This window comes from Lissotriton helveticus, chromosome 2_1, assembly GCF_964261635.1.
Source record: "Lissotriton helveticus chromosome 2_1, aLisHel1.1, whole genome shotgun sequence".
NCBI classification, from domain to species: domain Eukaryota; kingdom Metazoa; phylum Chordata; class Amphibia; order Caudata; family Salamandridae; genus Lissotriton; species Lissotriton helveticus.
Genome location: NC_136059.1, coordinates 517,631,486 through 517,649,785, shown reverse-complemented (window position 1 = coordinate 517,649,785; position 18,300 = coordinate 517,631,486). Strand labels below are relative to the sequence as shown.

The 18,300-nt window shown below is 48.9% G+C and overlaps 1 protein-coding gene across 4 annotated transcripts in view; it reads right to left on the bottom strand.

Moving 5' to 3' along the window:
- Positions 1-18,300, bottom strand: part of TRAPPC13 (trafficking protein particle complex subunit 13) — a 512,549-nt gene that overhangs the window by 81,553 nt on the left and 412,696 nt on the right. For all 4 annotated transcript variants that reach the window (XM_078675160.1, XM_078675157.1, XM_078675158.1 and 1 more), the window contains one exon: positions 10,365-10,465. In XM_078675160.1, coding sequence (XP_078531286.1) covers positions 10,365-10,465 — 101 coding nt within the window. The remainder of the gene's footprint in view (positions 1-10,364; positions 10,466-18,300) is intronic.

Here is an 18,300-nt window from a genome sequence, read left to right as displayed (position 1 = left end):
TGGATTCCCTATGAGAACCTTGAATTGTTACTCACCACTTTTTCAATAATTTTATTAACAACCTTTAACTAATTGTCAAAATGCCTTGGTAATGTTTCTATTATTATTTTTCTGTCCTTGTAATATAGTTATCGTTTTTTTTAAACTATCACGAACGCTTTCGCAACCGCAAAATAGCAGTCGCGAACCAGCTGTCCCCTTCTTTCAACACCGTTTATTGTACAACGGTTTAGCATCCTCTCAAGATGGCCGCCTACCTCTCGCGGTCTAGTGGCCCGTAGAGGAAATCCGGAAGTTCTGTTGATACTTAACAGAGCGAGCGCGGTTGTTCAGTAAGATGCGGTCCCGGGGGAGCTGATCCTAGGTATTTCCTCACGTTTTCCCGAGCAAGGAAGTAAGTAATACCGTTTGTACAGATGACCCGACTCTTTGGCAACGGAAATCTAGATAACGATCGAGGCAATAGACACTTATCGATCTCTCTCTCTTTCTGCCTTTTTAACCCTATAATGGACATTCAGCATTAAGTCCAGAAGGTTAAAACGAACCCCTAGAGAGACCATGAGGTGCCAATGAGCACAGCATCAAGTAAATATCGTGAAACAGTTTTTTCCTCATATTCTGTCTTTGCACTTAATATGTGTTTTGTGTGTCTATCGTCCTGGTCACATCAAGTCCTGTCTTGTTTCTATGTGTGAATTCACAACCGCTTATTTTTATAAAAACGACTGCTTATTGCTTGGCATGAGAGCCTGCATGCGCCAATATGGTGCAATCTTCCACCATAGTCCATGATGCGTGCGTCATGAGAAGACACTATGTGACCCTCCTCACAGGGGAGGTATAAAATGCTACTAATGGTGTGCTTTCTATTTACAGTTTTGGAAATCCAAAAATCGTATGTATTCTATTACGAACGCATGCTTCATACACTAAATGTTTTTAGTATCACTGCCTGATTAGGGACATTGGAGTGGCATATGTAGGGCTAGTCCCTACATGGTCCTGAAGAAATGCTAGGGGTAGCATGAAACATGTCGACCTTTCACTGAACCAATCCCCATTATAGGTTGGTTATTAGTGATAATCACCCCATTTTTAACATACCTGACTAGGAGCATAATAAATATATTGAGGCCCACTAAGCACGGTATTTTTAACCCACCCACACCCACTCCACCACTCTGCACTACACATAGTCTCTCACATTAAAGTGCTCCTGCATAGTTCGTGAGTCGCAGCACGCCCCTTTTCGTAGAGAACTGGGATGGCCCCAATGATGAAGCATGTCACCGTGGGGCAACCCCGGTGAGTGAGGGGACACTAGAAAGAAATTTTTCTTTCTTGGCAGGTATTACTGACCAATCAGGTCAGTTACCACAACATGAGCTAGGTCTATGAACCCAACAATTTGGATTCTTGATTGTACCCCTAAAAAGGTACACCCCCTTCCCCAATGAATTGGCACAAAACATTACATACCAATAGAAAACCAATCCTTTTAAGCTTTTGACACGTGCAGATTCATCCCACTGTGCCAAAGTTATTAGCAAATGAACAGTTTTTTTGCCATCCTCCCCCTGCTGCATGCATTTGAAAATAATCTCAACTTATTAAGAGTATTCCAAATTTCATGCATTTTTGTTAAATGGTATGCAAGTTATAAGCAAATTAACAAAAGGTTTTCAACTGACAAGATGTCCAAAGGTTAACTATTTCACAGCCAACATGCCCCTTTTTTTAAACGTGGATATTTAAAAAAATATTGATTCAGTATACACCACCTCACAAAAAGCACACTTTTTGAGTAAATGTCTACTTTCTTGTCAAGTTTGGTGTAAATGCATTCAGCAGTTCCTGTTGTAGCTGCAAGTACAATTTTCTACAGGCCATACAATGGAACACATTTTTTAGACTCCCCACAACCCCCACTTTACTTTTTTCCTTCAGCACAGAAGTGCAGAAAAATGGTCATGTCAAATCTTTCTTGGATATGCTAAGCAAGTACCAAATTTTGTGTAGATCCATTAATGGAGACCAGAATTGGACGCAAATCAAAAAAAGCCCTTTAAATGGAAAACGCAACTCAACCATAACTATAAGTCGACAACTGTAAATTAAGGATAAAGTGAAGTTATGGTTAGCTTGGGTTATAATTTGTTACGGTATGTTAAAATTAAACAAAGTTTAAGGTCAGTTAAGATAACAAATTAAAATCTAAAAACCACTTAACTGTCAGCAGTGGCAAGTACACCATCGAGAACTAACCCCTAACAAGCTCTGCTTAGGACATTACATGTGACATCACTCATGACATGTCAAATGCCATCATCTAGGACATCAGTGATCATCTTAAACAACATTATTGATGACCTCACTATTGACACCATCCAGAGATACCAATATTCTGCATCTGATCATGCACAGTCGTTAGTTGCAGGGCTATACCCTGCGCCCAACGTACAAACACTGTGCTTCACATTGGTCTCTCTACAGCCAACCCTGTTGAACATGGATTACCTACAGGGCCTAACTTAAGGCAAAGCCCTGATCACCCTCCTCCACCACCCCCTACACCTGCCCTGCCTCCCATGAGTGCCCAACTCACACTGCACACAATCTTCAGCCTAGAGCAGCAAAGGTTATCAACAAAGGCATAGGCATGTGCCTAACCCTCCACAGGTGGCCTATCTCAGCTGTGCACGCTTCAGTCATAACCTGCACTGAATAATTTGTGAGTCTACCTCCCCATCTGCACACAGCCTTGAGCCATGGACAGCAGCCGATGATGGCAGGCCCTACACCCTAACTATTTGCAAGCAGCCAACTTCCACTGCGTATAGCCTCCTCCTCAGCCATTTAACCCGATACATATGGGCATAGGCCCCCTTATTTCTAATATTTCCTTTTTTATTTATTGTTTACAGTTTAGTCCTAAATCAACAGTATTAACATAAAAGATGGCATCAGTGAGGTCATCAACGATGTCATTTAATATACCATGAGTGATGTCACATGAAAGGTCAGTAGCAGCACATGAGGAGGGCCAAGTAATTTCAGTAGTTTATAGGTTTTGTTTTGCTGCCAAAACTGAACATGAACAGTTTTTTATTAAGAGGATTTCTGATTCCGTTTTAAAAAAAACTATTTTAAGGTCTTATAAACAAAGATAACCATAACTTAACTTTTCTTTTCTTAAGTGAATTAAAAAAGCACTTTTTTTTATCATATACCACATCCAACTGTTCCTTGAACATAATCTGTTTACGAGCAAGTGCAACAGGGATTAGCCAACCTTAGCTGAAGCGCATCAGATTCTGTGTACATTTGTTTTTTCAGGATTCACATTTCTTGAGGCAGATTTGTGAATCCTGAGACCCAGAGATTGTCTAGGATTCGCAGTATGAGATTTGTTAACCCTGTAATAAAATACCATTTCTAATGCACAAGTTACTTACCTTCGGTAACGATATATCTGTAAGAAACAGTAGCTAGTATTACATTCCTTACCTTAGAATATCCCCAGGCATCAGACTGGATCCGGAAACTTTTGCGTAGCAGTACCCTTGCACGTCGGTAGGCGTCGTCTGCGGCTCCGCGTCCGTCGGCGTCGTTGGCGCCAGGATGACGTCGCCGGAGTACTTGGACGCCGACCTCGCGCGCTGACGTCAGTTCTTATACACAGCTTTTCCGCGCCAGAAACGCAGAGCCATGATAAAAACCAACACTGGTGCCATGAAACTAGGGCCTTGAGAGGGGGAGGATGGGTGGGGCGGTAAGGAATCTAATACTAACTACTGTTTCTTACAGATATATTGTTTAGAAGGTAAGTAACTTGTGCATCTGAAAGAAACAGGTTAGTATTAGATTCCTTACCTTTGAATAGATACCCCAGCAATACCAACCCCGGTGGTGGGTCTGCGAACCAATAATCACACCAGAAAGTCCTGGAGGATGGAACGGCCATAGAAGCCCTCCCTCCAGACTTGACTGTCCAGGCAGGAGTGTCTTGCGAACGTGTGCAGCGAGGCCCACGTAGCTGCCTGACAGATGTCCTGCAAGGGGACTCCCCGGCCCAGGGCAGTAGTAGCCGCCGTGGCCCGAGTGGAATGGGCCCTCAGCCCAACAGGAGGCTCCTTCTTAGCCAAAGAGTAGCATGCCTTGATGAACAACACGACCCTCCGAGAGATGGTCCGTTTGTGCACCGCACGCCCCTTCTTAGCGCCCACGTAACAAACAAAGAGTTGGTCATCCACCTGGAACTGGCGTGTGCGATCCAGATAGTATGACAGTGCATGTTTTGGGTTCAGACGGTGGAGACGCTCTTCCTCTTTAGAGGGATGCGGAAAGAAGGCGGGCAAGGTGATGGACTGCCCGATGTGGAAGGCTGTGACTACCTTGGGCAGGAAAGAGGGTCTTGTCCGCAACACAACCTTGTCCGGATGGACAGAAAGGAAAGGAGGTTTAGAGGAAAGAGCCTGGAGCTCACTCACTCTCCTGGCAGAAGTGATGGCAACCAGGAAGGTAGTCTTAAGTGTAATAAGACGGAGAGGACAATTATGAAGCGGCTCAAAAGGAGCGCACATCAGGTAAGTTGGAACCAGGTTCAAGTCCCACTGGGGCGTCACAAAAGGAACAGGGGGAAACATATGAGTGATGCCCTTCAAGAATCTATTAACAATCGGGGACTTGAACAAAGAAGCTTGATCAGGTAGCCTCAAGAAGGCGGAAAGGGCAGAAAGGTAGCCCTTGATAGTGCCCAGAGCAGAGCCCTGCTGGGCAAGAGAAAGAAGGAAGAGGAGAACCTCTGAAAGGGAGGCAGAGAGTGGATCCACAGACTTTGCTGTGCACCATGCCACAAATCTGTTCCACCTGCAGGCGTATACCGACTTTGTGGAGGGACGCCTGGCTGCCAGAATCACATTACAATCTTCAGGAGGCAAGTCAAATGGCCTCAACTGTCGCCGCTCAATCTCCAAGCAAGGAGGTGGAGACTGGACAGGTTCGGGTGGAGGACTGTCCCCTGCTGCTGCGACAGAAGGTCCTCCTGAAGAGGCAGACGAATCGGGGGATCGACAGACATGCTGAGTAGCTCTGGATACCAATATCTTCGTGCCCAGTCCGGAGCCACAAGGATAACTTGGGCCCGGTCGCGCCTGATCTTCTTCAGCACTCTGGGCAGAAGTGGTATAGGCGGAAAGGCATACAACAGACCGCAGCTTCACTCACGACGAAAAGCGTCTCTGAGCGAGTGCCGCCTTGGAAATTCCAACGCGCAGAACTGATGACATTGCGCATTCTCTTCTGTGGCGAATAGAGCTAACCAAGGCTCTCCCCACTGCTGAAAGAGGCCTTGCGCCACGTCCGAGTTCAGTCGCCATTCGTGATCCATCATGTACCGACGGCTGAGTTCGTCCGCCCTGGCGTTCAGGGAACCTGCCAGGTGTTGAACCACCAGGGTCACGCCCTGATGTTCTAGCCACTGCCAGAGGCGCAGAGCCTCCTGGCATAGGGTCCACGACCCCACCCCGCCCTGTTTGTTACAGTACCACATGGCGGTGGTGTTGTCCGTGAACACCTGCACTACACTCCCCCGGACAGAGGGGAGCAATGCCTTCAGTGCAAGCCGGATCGCTCGCAGCTCCAGAAGGTTGATGTGGAGCCGGGACTCCGCCGGAGACCAGAGGCCTCTGATCTCCGCCTCTCCCATGGGGCCCCCCAGCCCTGGAGAGATGCGTCCGTCACAACTACGTGCTCCGGTTGGGGTAGGGAGAGGGATCTGCCGCTGACCCAATCGCGGTCCGTGAGCCACCACTGCAACTGTCTTGCAGTGCTCTCAGAGATCAAGACATGGTCGGACAAGTTGCCCTGATGCTGGGCCCACTGAAACTTCAGGTCCCACTGCAGAGCCCGCATCCGCCACAGGGCGTGATGCACCAGAAGGATGCAGGAGGCCATCAGGCCCAGAAGCCGCAGCGTCAACCTGACGAGACTCGGGATAACGACTGAAAGATCGGAATCAGAGCCTAAATATCCCGAACCCGCTGTTCGGGAGGATAAACCCGAAACTGCGCAGAGTCTAGAACCGCTCCGGTGAAGAGGAGCTTCTGAGAGGGGCACAGGTGTGACTTCGGCACATTGATGGAGAACCCCAGAAGGTGCAGGAGGTCGGCCGTAGGTGGCTGACGACTGTCTGGGGCGAGCCAGCCTTCAACAACCAGTCGTCGAGGTAGGGGAAGACTGAAACCCCTAACCTGCGCAGATAAGCTGCGACCACCGCCATCACTTTCGTGAACACCCGTGGGGCGCTGGTAAGGCCGAAGGGGAGCACGGTAAACTGAAAGTGCTCGTGGCCTACCGTGAACTGCAGGTAACGCCGGTGGGCTGGCAGGACAGGGATGTGAAAATAAGCATCCTGCAAGTCCAACGCTACCATCCAGTCTTTCGGGTCCAGGGCAGCTAAGACCTGTGCCAGTGTCAGTGTCAGCATCTTGAACTTCTCCTTCCGGAAGAAGCCGTTGACGTTCCACAGGTTCAAGATAGGGCGTAGGCCCCCTTTGCCCTTCTTGGGTACCAGAAAGTAGTGGGAGTAACAACCACACCCTACTTCTGGCCCAGGAACGCTCTCGATGGCCCCCTTGGCCAAGAGGGCCGTAACTTCCTATTGTAGAAGTTTCAAGTGATCCCCCGACACGCGGTGGTACTGCTGTGGCATGGCTGGAGGGGTCGCCTCGAAGGGGAGGGAGTAGCCCCTTCGGACGATTTGCAGCACCCACCTGTCCGATGTGACACTGCGCCAGTGGAGGTGGTGATGGCAAACCCTGCCCCCCACTGGCGTCACATGGGCCTGAAAGCTCGGACTAGGAGGGTTTTGAGGCGGATGCTGCAGGGGTAGGTGTGGACTGGCCTCGCCGTTGTCCCCAACCGCCGCCATGGCGGTTTCCACGTCCGCCACCGCGCTGGATGGTAGTCTGTGGCCCGTGGCTGGCAGGACGTGTGGGGGCGCCCCTTCCTTGGCCACGAAAGGAGCGAAAGGCAGCCGCTGGCTGGCGCGGGCCGAGAGGCCCAAGGACTTTGCCGTAGCCCTGGAGTCGTTAAAGAGCTCAAGCGCCTGGTCTGCCTTGTCGCCAAAGAGGCGACGGCCATCAAACGGCATGTCCATAAGGGTGTTTTGGACATCAGCCGAAAATTTGGCGGACCTCAACCAGGCGTGGCGACGAATCGCCACCGTCGTTGCCATCGCTCTGCCCAGTGAGTCCGTGGTATCCAGCCCTTGTGGAGAGGTGTGGCTCACTGGTTAGAGGCGGCAGACCTGTAAGCAGAGAACGTCCCGGGACCAGGGTTCAATTCCCGACGCGGCAGGGTCTTGGACCAGGGTCAATGGACTCGATAATTCTCGCTTCAGTGCCTACTCTAACCAGGGAACACACTCGGTAACTCTGGGCATTAAGCTTGCCTCATCTCTACAACAGCCCCCCACAGACGCCGGGGATGCCTGGTTTCACCCTGGAGATACAGGGAAAACCAGGACGGGTTCCCCAGCGGTCTACAGCGCCAGGACACTCGGGTAGAGTAACAGTGCGCTTTACAAGTATCCCACATTTACATTTACATTTTACATTTACACCGGATGGAATACCGTGCCGCATCTCGACCCTCCGCAAGGGCTTGGGCGAGTTTAGTCCGGGCCCCCTCCGGACATTGTGGCAGCACGTCCGCGACCGTGTCCCACAGAGAGTGGGTGTAACGGCCCAAGAGGCATGCAACTGACCGCAACCCCAAACCCCGTATTGCTCATACCTCTTGGATTCCCGATCGGGGGGAGCCGTCGGGAATTCTGTCTGGGAGTTAGAGGCCTGGATGACCAGGCTCTCGGGGGTGGGGTGGGAGGACAGGAAGCAAGGGTCACCCGGAGCCGGGCTGTGGCCACGTTCCTATCTACAGGCGGACCTGTAGCGGGCTTGGACCAAGTGCCCAGAAGAACGTCTGACAAGGCCTCATTAAAAGGCAGCAGAGGCTCGGCCAAGCTTGCCTGCGGTTTAAGGACCTCAGTGAGGAGGTTAGTCCTCACGGCCGCGACGGGGAGCTCAAGGCCCAAGGCCTTGGCAGCCCGCGTCAGCACCACACTATAGGCAGCCCCCTCCTCCGAAGCCACGGTAAGAGGGGAGACAAAACCAGTGTCGGGCGTAGTGTCCAGACCACTGGCCTCCCCAAGCTCACCTGTCCAGTCCTGAGAAGACTGACACTCACGTGCCAGAGGGTCCTCGGACCCCTCCCAATCCTCCTCATCACCCATCACCTGGTACTCAGGTTCAAAGGATGGGGCCGGGTCGTAGAAGTAAAAGTCTCCCATCGGCGTCAAGAGTGGCGCCGAGCGGCGCCGCTCCGACGCCGGACCCGAATCGAGGGTAAGACCGGGGACGGCATCGTCCTGGGATGGTGCCGGGGGCAACACACTGGGGGCCGGCGAGGTCGTGAGGTCGACCGGCGATGACCCGGATCCGGAGCCGGATCCGGCGCGGCCCTGCGGCGTCGGGACCGAAGTCGCCGACGGCGTCAGGGCCGAAGCACCCGACGGTGCCGAAGCACCCGGCCAGCATAGGAACCCAGTCGGGCCGCGGAACCAGACGGAGGAGCGAGCGACCTCATGGCCATGAGGATGGACTCTATCTCCTCTGGAGTCGCGTTCTGCCCAGGGACCGGCGGGTATGAAGCAGGCCACGATGGATGCGGCAGAGCCGCGGCGGCGGTGTCGCCCGAACCCCCGGCCGCGTCGCGCGAGCGTCGGGGGAGATTCAGAAGAGCGATGTCGCCTCTTCGACTTCTTGTGCCTCTTACCTGAGGACTTTGAGCCCAAAGACTGATGACGACTCCCGGAACTGTGGTGACTCTGGCCCCGCGACCGGTCCCTCAACCTCCTTCCGGACCGGGACCTCGAGCGGCGCGGGGCTGACTGCCGCAGCTCGAGTAGCATGCGGGACCGCTCCCATCTAGCTTTAAACGTCAGGGCCCGGCAGTCGGAGCAGGACTTGTCATCGTGGTCGGGGCCCAGACAGTGAAGGCACCGGCGATTGGGGTCAGTAACCGACATCAGTCAGTTGCAATCAACGCAGGGTTTGAACCCGGGCTTCCCTACCAGCACCGTCGGAATCGAGAGACTTCGAAAGACGATCAAAAAGTATCAAAAAAGTTAGTAAAAAATTGACTAGGGTACAACTTTTACTGGATCGGCGCTTGCTGGCGCGGAAAAAAGAAGAACTGACGTCAGCGCGCGAGGGCGGCGTCTAAGTACTCCGACGACGTCATCCCGGCGCCAACGACGGATGCGGAGCCGCAGATGACGCCTAACAATGTGCAAGCGTACTGCTACACAAAAGTTTCCTGATCCAGTCTGACACCTGGGGATATTCTAAGGTAAGGAATCTAATACTAACCTTTTTCTTTCAGTTATTAATTTTAATAACTGGAGTATCCCTTCATGCCATTTCCCAAAGAACCTGGGCACCGGGTAGGCTCACATGCCCCCTAACATCTTTTATTATTCCCCCCCCCCCCCCCAAGTGACAATGTTTTTGTCAGTGTTTTGTTTTCGGATAGTGAACATGTGCTTAAGATAATGTTCAATACATGGTATTCAAATAAAAGAATGTCTGCCTAGGTTGTAGATCAAAAAGGAGATGCTGCTTTGTCTCTCAATAGCCCAGACTTTGGTGGATCTCAGATGACATCAGACCAGAAGAAAACTATCATTCAGCAATAAACCGGTCTCTTACGTCTGTGACAAAACCTCTTCATCTTGGAAAGACCAACAAATGAGCCAGTTTGCTATATTTTGCTCTATGAGTCTCCTTACTGAATGTACTAGCATTTTTTTAAGTGTAACAGGCCAGTGAGATTTATTGGGACTTAGGGCAATTGCGCAGGAAAGCCCCAATGAGGGAATGTTTCAACCGCGAGAGTGACCACAGATGTAAGCATGCTTGGCTGTCTGAGTAGTGATAATGGATTTATTACTTTACAGACACTCACGAGTGTACCTATATTACACACACCAGTAAACCAACATCACATTTTATGCAGTATACGTAGATGAGGAAATTCCTGAATCTGACAGATAGTTCCTGGCTAAGTAGTATAATAAACACTAAACTATCAACTTCTGCATGCGTATTGATGTGTAAGACTCTCACAAAAATAATACAATTTTGATTTTCAGATTACAACGCTGATGTAATGACAATTATTGAGGTACTTTTACTCACATAAAAATGCCACGTACAGTAAAATGCACATATTTGGCACTGAAATTCATAAATGAGCCACTAAAGATTGCTGGACTTGTCTGACAGAAGATGACACACTACCTGCAGTTTGTTATTTTACATGTTATCTCAAAAGGCTCCTCCAGGTTTACAGTGTCTGGTATCGTTTCCAAAGATAGTCTTACATCGCCATATCCAGGAGCCTACAGGGAACAAAGTCAGTAAGTAATGGTGGAAAACACAAGTAGGAGTGAAGTAAACTACATATGGACAAGTGGGATAAGGCGGGTTTCCCATTCACCACAAACAACAGGTTCCCATTTATTTCTCTATCACAGCACACACAGGGCAGATCCAAAAGATTTGGACTACAGTGAATGTGTAGCCATATCCAAACATTTAAGACTAATCAACAGAAATGTTATTGGTAGCGGAATTCATAAGTTTGTGTGTGGTAACAGAGACTTTGACAGCTGCTATTTAAACAATATAAAAACATGTCAATATACATTCAAGAATAACAATATCAATAAGACAAAATGCAATACACTTTTTAAAAAAAATATTGGATGTAAACGTTTAGGACCATCAGCTCTGCAGGACTCACCATTCCTTCTGGGTTAGACAGGCAGAACACTCCTAAGCCTGAATGATCTTGACTCAGTTCCAAACGATTGAAAGCCTAAGTGAGTATGAATGGGCTAGACTGCTTAGCCTCAAGTATGCCACCATCAAATACCTTCTGCCTAGGGATGAAGAGAAGGCGGTCATCTGCATCCACATTCTGTTACTTGAAACTGAGACTCTGATCTAAAGTGCTGGCGGTTTACATGGCAAAAATCATGCTTGATTATCGATCTAGGGTAACCCAAGACAGTTTCACCTGACTGAATTCAGACTAAGGCTTGTGTAGACACATCTTAAACGTATAACTGTGCTCAATGTAAAGAAATCTTTAAAGGACGCTGAACTCTCCCATCCATGGGTGGCTTAGTACATCATAGGGCCTACTCCTCGCTCGTGTCTGATGGGGACGACACAAGCAGGCTGAAACCTATAAATAAGGAAATACTTCTGGTAGAGATGACATGCTCAGGGGTGATTACACTATCACTATGTGCTTCTGAAACTCTAACGAACCCATAAGAAGTGGAAGAAAAGTACTTAACCGCAGACAAATATTTTTCCATTCAATACGTGGGCAAGGTCGACTGGTTTCACATAAACAAAGACCCTCAGAAGTCTGGAGCTTTCTTCAGCCTTTCTATAGTTACTGCTTTTTTCCACCCCATCTCAGGATGACTGCCTTTGAGCCGAGTCTGATTTAGAAACTACTCCCAACAGTGTATAGGTGGGTGATGCATGAAACCCACATACTAACTATTATATATAAATATATATATTATATAATATATATATTTATTTTAATACACTTTAACAGCTGATATTACCCTTCCGGTGCTTTTGATGGTTACGCATACTGTGCTCCCTCTCAAACACAGGTTATCCTTATTAAGAGATGCTTTCTCATAATTTCCCACCAGGCCATTTAGTTTGGTTACCTAACTTACCAAGATTTTATTTTCCTAATGCTCTTCACAACACTTGCTCTTGCAATGACCTAAGTAGACAACACCACCGTCCAATCATGTAGAGTTATCCCGGGAGCCTGGTCCTGAAGAGAGGCCAACCCCCATCTTAAACCATCAGTGACACAGAGATCAGCCAAAGCTGAAGCCTGTCACTGCATCGCAGCTATTGACACTGGCGGCTTTGAGGCACTCATATCTACCCAAACAACCAACAATTATCTACAGATATAGGGAAATTTGTTGGGGGCTGATAAGGCCCCTGGTAAAGAGTATAATAGGTAGGATTTCTTCACCTGGTTTTCGAGTCTACATAGCTAGATGCCACACCACCACAGCTGCTGCCCTTCCCCAATAAACCTCTGCTACAAATAAGGTTCAGGTCGAGGCCGGCGGAGCTCAACCGATTTGTTGCAATTGAACTAGATTTACTACACAGGCACTGGAAGCTCTACATCTGCAGCATTAGTTTTTCTGCACCGCCACAACTGCTAGGGGCATGCCTCTGACTAAGCTCCACCACAGGTGAGACTGAACTTTTTCAACTGCTATTGGGAAATTTGAGCAGCTTCCCTGCATCTGCTGTGGGGTGCCCACCTGCCCAGATAACGTGTGTAAGATAGCATTCTGTTAATCATCACCTTTTCACTGGGAGAGAGTGTATTTCCATTTTTACTAACAACTTAATACATTGCACTCCCTGACGAAACCTACTCTTAATTCTGTAAGGTACTAAAAACAAGTGGTGTGTCCAAGATGGCGGACGGATGCGACGTGACTCTCGGTCTCTGGGTGCCGCTGTCACCTTAGCACCGCATCGCTGCCCTCCAACCCTTCACTGATGGTCCCCTTCGGGCTCTGTGCCTTGTAGACAGATGTGGGTGTACACCGAGACAGTAACAACGATCTATAGCTTCCGATACAACTCTAGACGTTGTGTGTGCCAGCGGCTGCCGGCAAGTGGGGAAGTATGTATTGTAGTGTGGCTCACTGGTTAGAGGCAGCAGGCCTGAGAGCAGAAGTCAGCCCGGGACCAGGGTTCAATTCCCGACGCGGCAGGGTCGTGGACCTTGGTCAGCGGACTTGATAATTCTCACTTCGGTGCTTACTCTAATCAGGGGTTCCACTCGGCAACTCTGGGCATTAGCTTGCCTAATCTCCACAACAGCCCCACCAATTCCGGGGATGCCTGGCTCCACCTTGGGGACTCCCAGCAAGGGACCATCCCACAGGGTAAGCCAGGACGGGTTCCCCAGAGTTATACAGCGCCGGGACGCCCTGTTGCTGGGGCAGCTGTGCGCTTTACAAGTATACTACATTTACATTTACATTTAAGCAGTGAAGACGCTGGGGGGAGACGAGGCTCCACCCGGCCAACAACAGAACCCTGAAGTGGTGGGCCGGAGCGCAGGAAGAACCCGTGCCAGAGGCCTTTGCCTCCTGAGATCCGGAGAGTGCATGAAGCAGAAGGCGACGGAAGGCTGGCTGTTCCCGGAGGGCAGCCAAGCAGACCAGAGCTGTTGCAGCCCCCAGGACACAGATGCTCCTATGTGAAAAGTGGACACATGGTGGTAGGCCCCAGCGGAGATCGGTGACCATGGGGCCTACTGTGCACCTGAAGGGTAGGAGGGAGGGCGCTGAACAGGGGGAGAGGGTGACTGGGGGTCCCCCCCTCCTGCGACAAGTAGATGTTGTGTTCTTATTCTTTATTAGTATTCTGGTAATGTTAACTATGTTCAGAATTTCTACATGTCATTTAGAATGTAATGTTTCAAGTGTGGACAGTTACTGCTTGCTACTAAGAGATGTGGTCATACTGCAAGCAGCTCCTCAATATCATTAAAGGATTTCTATTTAATTCTGCATCCAGTGTCCTTTACAACACTGGCGACGAGTTATTGAGGAGTTTTAAACCTACGTGCGGCAAATATTTTTCTTCTTCTTCTACAATTGAGAATCTTTATTGGATTAGAGTTTCAATTTTATCTACATGACGACGCTGAAGCAAAATACTCAGGAGTGAGTAAGCGGTAGCGGACTGCACTAAAGTGAGTAGAGCCAATTTGCTTACCTTGCTGATTTTGGCGTATTTTACCTTAGTGCTACGGAGGGGAAACTTATTGCCTCAACTGCCGCTGCTCGTACGCTCCTGCTCAAGCTTGAATTGCATCGCAACTTGCACTCTGGAATCCTCAGCGTCTCAAGTTCCTGGAAGCCTGGAACTTGTGACGTTTCTTCTCCTGGAATCTTCGTGAAGCCTTGTTTCGCATTTCGACGCAGGTCACGTTTGTGACCCCACGCAGTGGCCATTTTTAGGTTTCGCCTGGGGCACGGAGCTTTAGCTCCGCCCCCAGAGAAATCTTTAGTTTTCAGTATGGGGGACTTGACTACGCCCTCTGTTCCATTGGCTAGCTCCATAAATGGAGGCTAGCCATTGGAACAGAGATCTGTCCGTCATTCACGGACCAGATTCGTGGGCGTTCCTGCATTTTTTTCGCTCTCCACCCTTTTCGCATCGTCATCGGGCGGTGGGCGGAGTTTTTTTTTTTTTTTTTGGGGTGTTTGTTTTCGTCATGCCGACCACGGCCGCCGGAAGAAGTCCAGGTGAGTGCCCGTTCCTGCCCCCCCTCCCGCTGTCCGTGTGCCGTTCCCGCCCCCCCGCTTTCCGTGTGCCGCACCCCCCCTTCCCTCTCGCTGTTCGTGTGCCCGCCCGCCCCCTGTCCGTGTGTGTCCATGCAGGCGGCTCCGGTCCCAGCGTCCATGATGATGATCATGAAATGATTGGACCCCTTTCGAGAGCTGTCCAGGGTTCTCCCTGCGCTCACTGACAATGGGGCATCGGTCTGCTGCCATTGCTACTGTGCTGCACTGTCCAATGAATGTGCAGAAAAAAAACGAGGGGGCGGGGGCATCTGAAAGGGGTCCGTGGGTGTGAAGAGGGGGGGTCCTGAATAAATGTGCCGGTGCAGCGCTAGGAGTGGCCCCAAACTGGACCTTACTACAGACCTCGCTGCCCCGAGGTCTCCATTCGATGCTTGAACGCGGCACTTGTGTTTGCTTTGAAGAGTGGGGCGCATGACCCCCTCGGACCCATGTCCACCTCTGCGCCTCGGGTTGTTTCAGAGCATTTCCCAGAGCGTTCAATGCTTGTTGAAGCAGTCACTTAGATTTGTCCTCGCCTAAAATCGTGTTCATTTTGTTTTCTGTGTATTTATTTCGCATTGGGTTTTTTTCTCAATGAAAATTGCCTTTTTGAACGTTTTTCCAATCTGCATTCATTTCTATCTCCACCCGCTGCTACGTTCTGAATGTTTCAGTTTGAGGTTATAGCGTCAAATGATCCAAAGTTAAAACGAGGCAAACAACGCGAGAGAGTGCTCGAGGGAGATCTAACACCCGCATCACCCCGGGGTTTGTAAAATGCAGACCATGCTATTACGTTTTTCATAATGGGTTAGTTTAAGCTAGCCAGAACTATAATCCCCAGAATGCACTAGTGTGTCTCGTAAAATTAGTTGTACAGCGCTCTGGAATGACTTCAATCCGCTCGTTTCACGCAGCTCGTTTATGGCGCGAGTTCGGGGACATTGGGGTATTCAGGATGGATTTTAGCTCTGATTCTTGCAGACCCTGCACTGGTGAAGCGTCACTTCCGGTGTAGGGAGCAGGCCCGGGCCGGACCCGGACTGACCCACACCTTCATTGAAGGAGGCCTGTCCGGGGTGAATGAAGTGAGTCCTCGCTCACCACAGACTGACTGCGGGGAGGTGGTTTGTGGACACCTTTCATGTACATAAACATTAAAAGATTCCTGGCCCGTGGCGTGCACGAGACCAGCATCCACCCGATGGATTTGTATTGATAAATAATTAATAAATGACTGTCTCGCTCTTTAAATAGTAAAAGCCTGCACAGTGTGTGCCTGCTGCTGGGGTTGCGACAGTCACGGTGGGAATTTAAAACGCCTGCTTTGAAAAAGCTTGTTTAACACTTGTGCGGTCTGTGCTGAGCGGGTTTGGTCAGAGGGGGCCCCGTGTCCGGTCAGAGGGGGCCCCGTGTCCGGTCAGAGGGGGCCCCGTGTCCTCAAGGGGTAGATTTTGTTTGGAAATGGATGGAGCCGGTTCATGCAAACACAGCACAAACACACGAGTGTCTCCATTTGACATGTTGAATCTATCCTTAGCCCTGCTCTGGGACTGAGCAGAAAGGCAGCCTTCGAGTGTCACCACAGACCCCTGGGGCAGAGCTGCAAGGGGGGTGTTTGGGGTGGGGACCCCCTCCATATAAATGTGTTCTGGTGTGGTGTTAAGTTCAGGGGGACTCCCTGCACAGAGGCCGGCCTCTTTACAGCCACCACCCCTCATCCTCATCACACAAACCAGGCCAGACATGCCCAAAGGACTGAGGACCCGTATGTGGTGAAGAGAAACTAACAAGTGTGTGTGTGTCTGAAACTGAGATCTGTTTTGAATTTGGGAAGTGCTTCTCCTAGAGACAGCAGCATAGTGTGGGCTGTGTGGGCTGTGTGGGCTGTGAGAGCTGTGTGGGCTGTGAGAGCTGTGTGGGCTGTGAGAGCTGTGAGGGCTGTGAGGGCTGTGAGGGCTGTGAGGGCTGTGAGGGCTGTGTGGGCTTTGTGGGCTGTGAGGGCTGTGAGGGCTGTGTGGGCTGTGTGAGCACTGTGTGGGCTGAGCGAGCTGTGTGGGCTGAGAGAGCTGTTGGCAATGTAAATAACAATGCCATTTATTTATAAGTTAAAAAAAAAAAGAAATGTCATGAGCAATGCCAATAGCTCTAACTTTTCCAAAGGCGAAACCATTGCATTGTAAATGCTTGTTAATTAATCTGCATCAGAGATGGTGTTTTCAGCATTTTGAAAAGCTGAATCGGAGATCGTATTCCGGAGCAGATGTTTCCTGTGATTATTCTACAATTATTTTTTAAACAGCATTTCCATGGTATTTATCTACATTTCCACGGCATTTTACTTCATTTCTAAGTTACACTGTTATTGCTCATCGGGGGTGAAAATAATATTTTTACTTTCAGATTTTTTTTTCTTCAATTGCTCCGTGTATGGAGTACAGAGAACTAGTCCTTTGGGTGAAGTGCGGAGACGGTAACGTCTACACACTATGAGCCATCAAAGCTATAATATTAACCTTCCCCAACCGTTTGGGATTTCTGGTGTTGAGCCAAATTTAAAGTGGTTGGAATAGAAGGCTTACTTCAATAATTACAATGAAGCTTTGGATGAGGATGGCAAAATGTCTGCGGCTCAGAAGAAAAGACAACTGTTGCATTCTTTGGGCCCAATTGTTTTAAAAGCATATATTGATATGACTAAACCTTGTTTTCCAGGTGATCTAAATGCATATGCTTTAGCCCTTCTTCATTTGGACACTTACTTTACACCAAAGGTGTGTGTTGGCATAACAAGATATAAGTTTTTCTCAAGGAAACATAATAGGACTGAGACAGTTGATCAATATGTATCTGATTTGAAAAGATCAGCACTTGATTGTAAGTTCGGTGTTATACAGGACGACTTGATAAGAGATCAAGTAGTCATGCATACTAGCAACCCTGTGATACAAGACAGACTATGGGAAAATGGCGATGGCCCTTTGGATGATGTTCTCGCCATTGTTCGTAAGGTGGAAATTTCTGGTAGATGTGCAAATGTTCTCAAACAGGATCACAATGCGAGTGATGTTGTTATCCATTCCAAAAGAAAGAAAGAAAGTTTTTCCTTATGGTAAAGGTAAACCAGAGCCTAAATTTCAACCTAAATGTTATAGAAGTGGGAGTTTAGAACATTTAGCGCATAGTAAAAATTGCCCTGCCATCAAGTCCAAATGTACCAATTGTGGCATCAGAGGGCATTTTGCTAAGGTTTGTAATAGAAGAAGAGCTAATGTAAAGTTTGTATCTAATATGGAGGAAACTGGAAATGATTACCGTACAAATGATAAGACAGGGGAAGCATCTGGGGATGTTGATGTTTTTGTAGTGAACGTACAAGATAACTTAGTACTAAATATTTGTGATGAATCTTGTAGGAACAAACCTGTGGGCCTAATAGAAATAGGCGGTGTGGAAACAGAAATTTACGCTGACTCAGGATCTCCTTAAACTATTATCAATAGTGAACTTTGGAATTCATCTTTTGTGGAAAAAGTAGGGAGCCAATTATTAGACCCTGATATACATCCTGAAGGATATGGCGGTGAACCCATAGATCTTCTTGGCTTCCGTTGGTTCATTTTTAAGTTTAAGGGGAGAGAGTGCAGAGGGAAATTATACATTGCAAAAGCTGGTCCAGCTGTTTTAGGATGGTTTGATCAGAAACAGTTGCAGATCATCCTTGATCACAACAGTAAAGAACCGGTCCTTGTAGTTGATAAAGGCGGTACTGTGGGCACTCAAATTTTAGCTCAATTTCCTAAAGA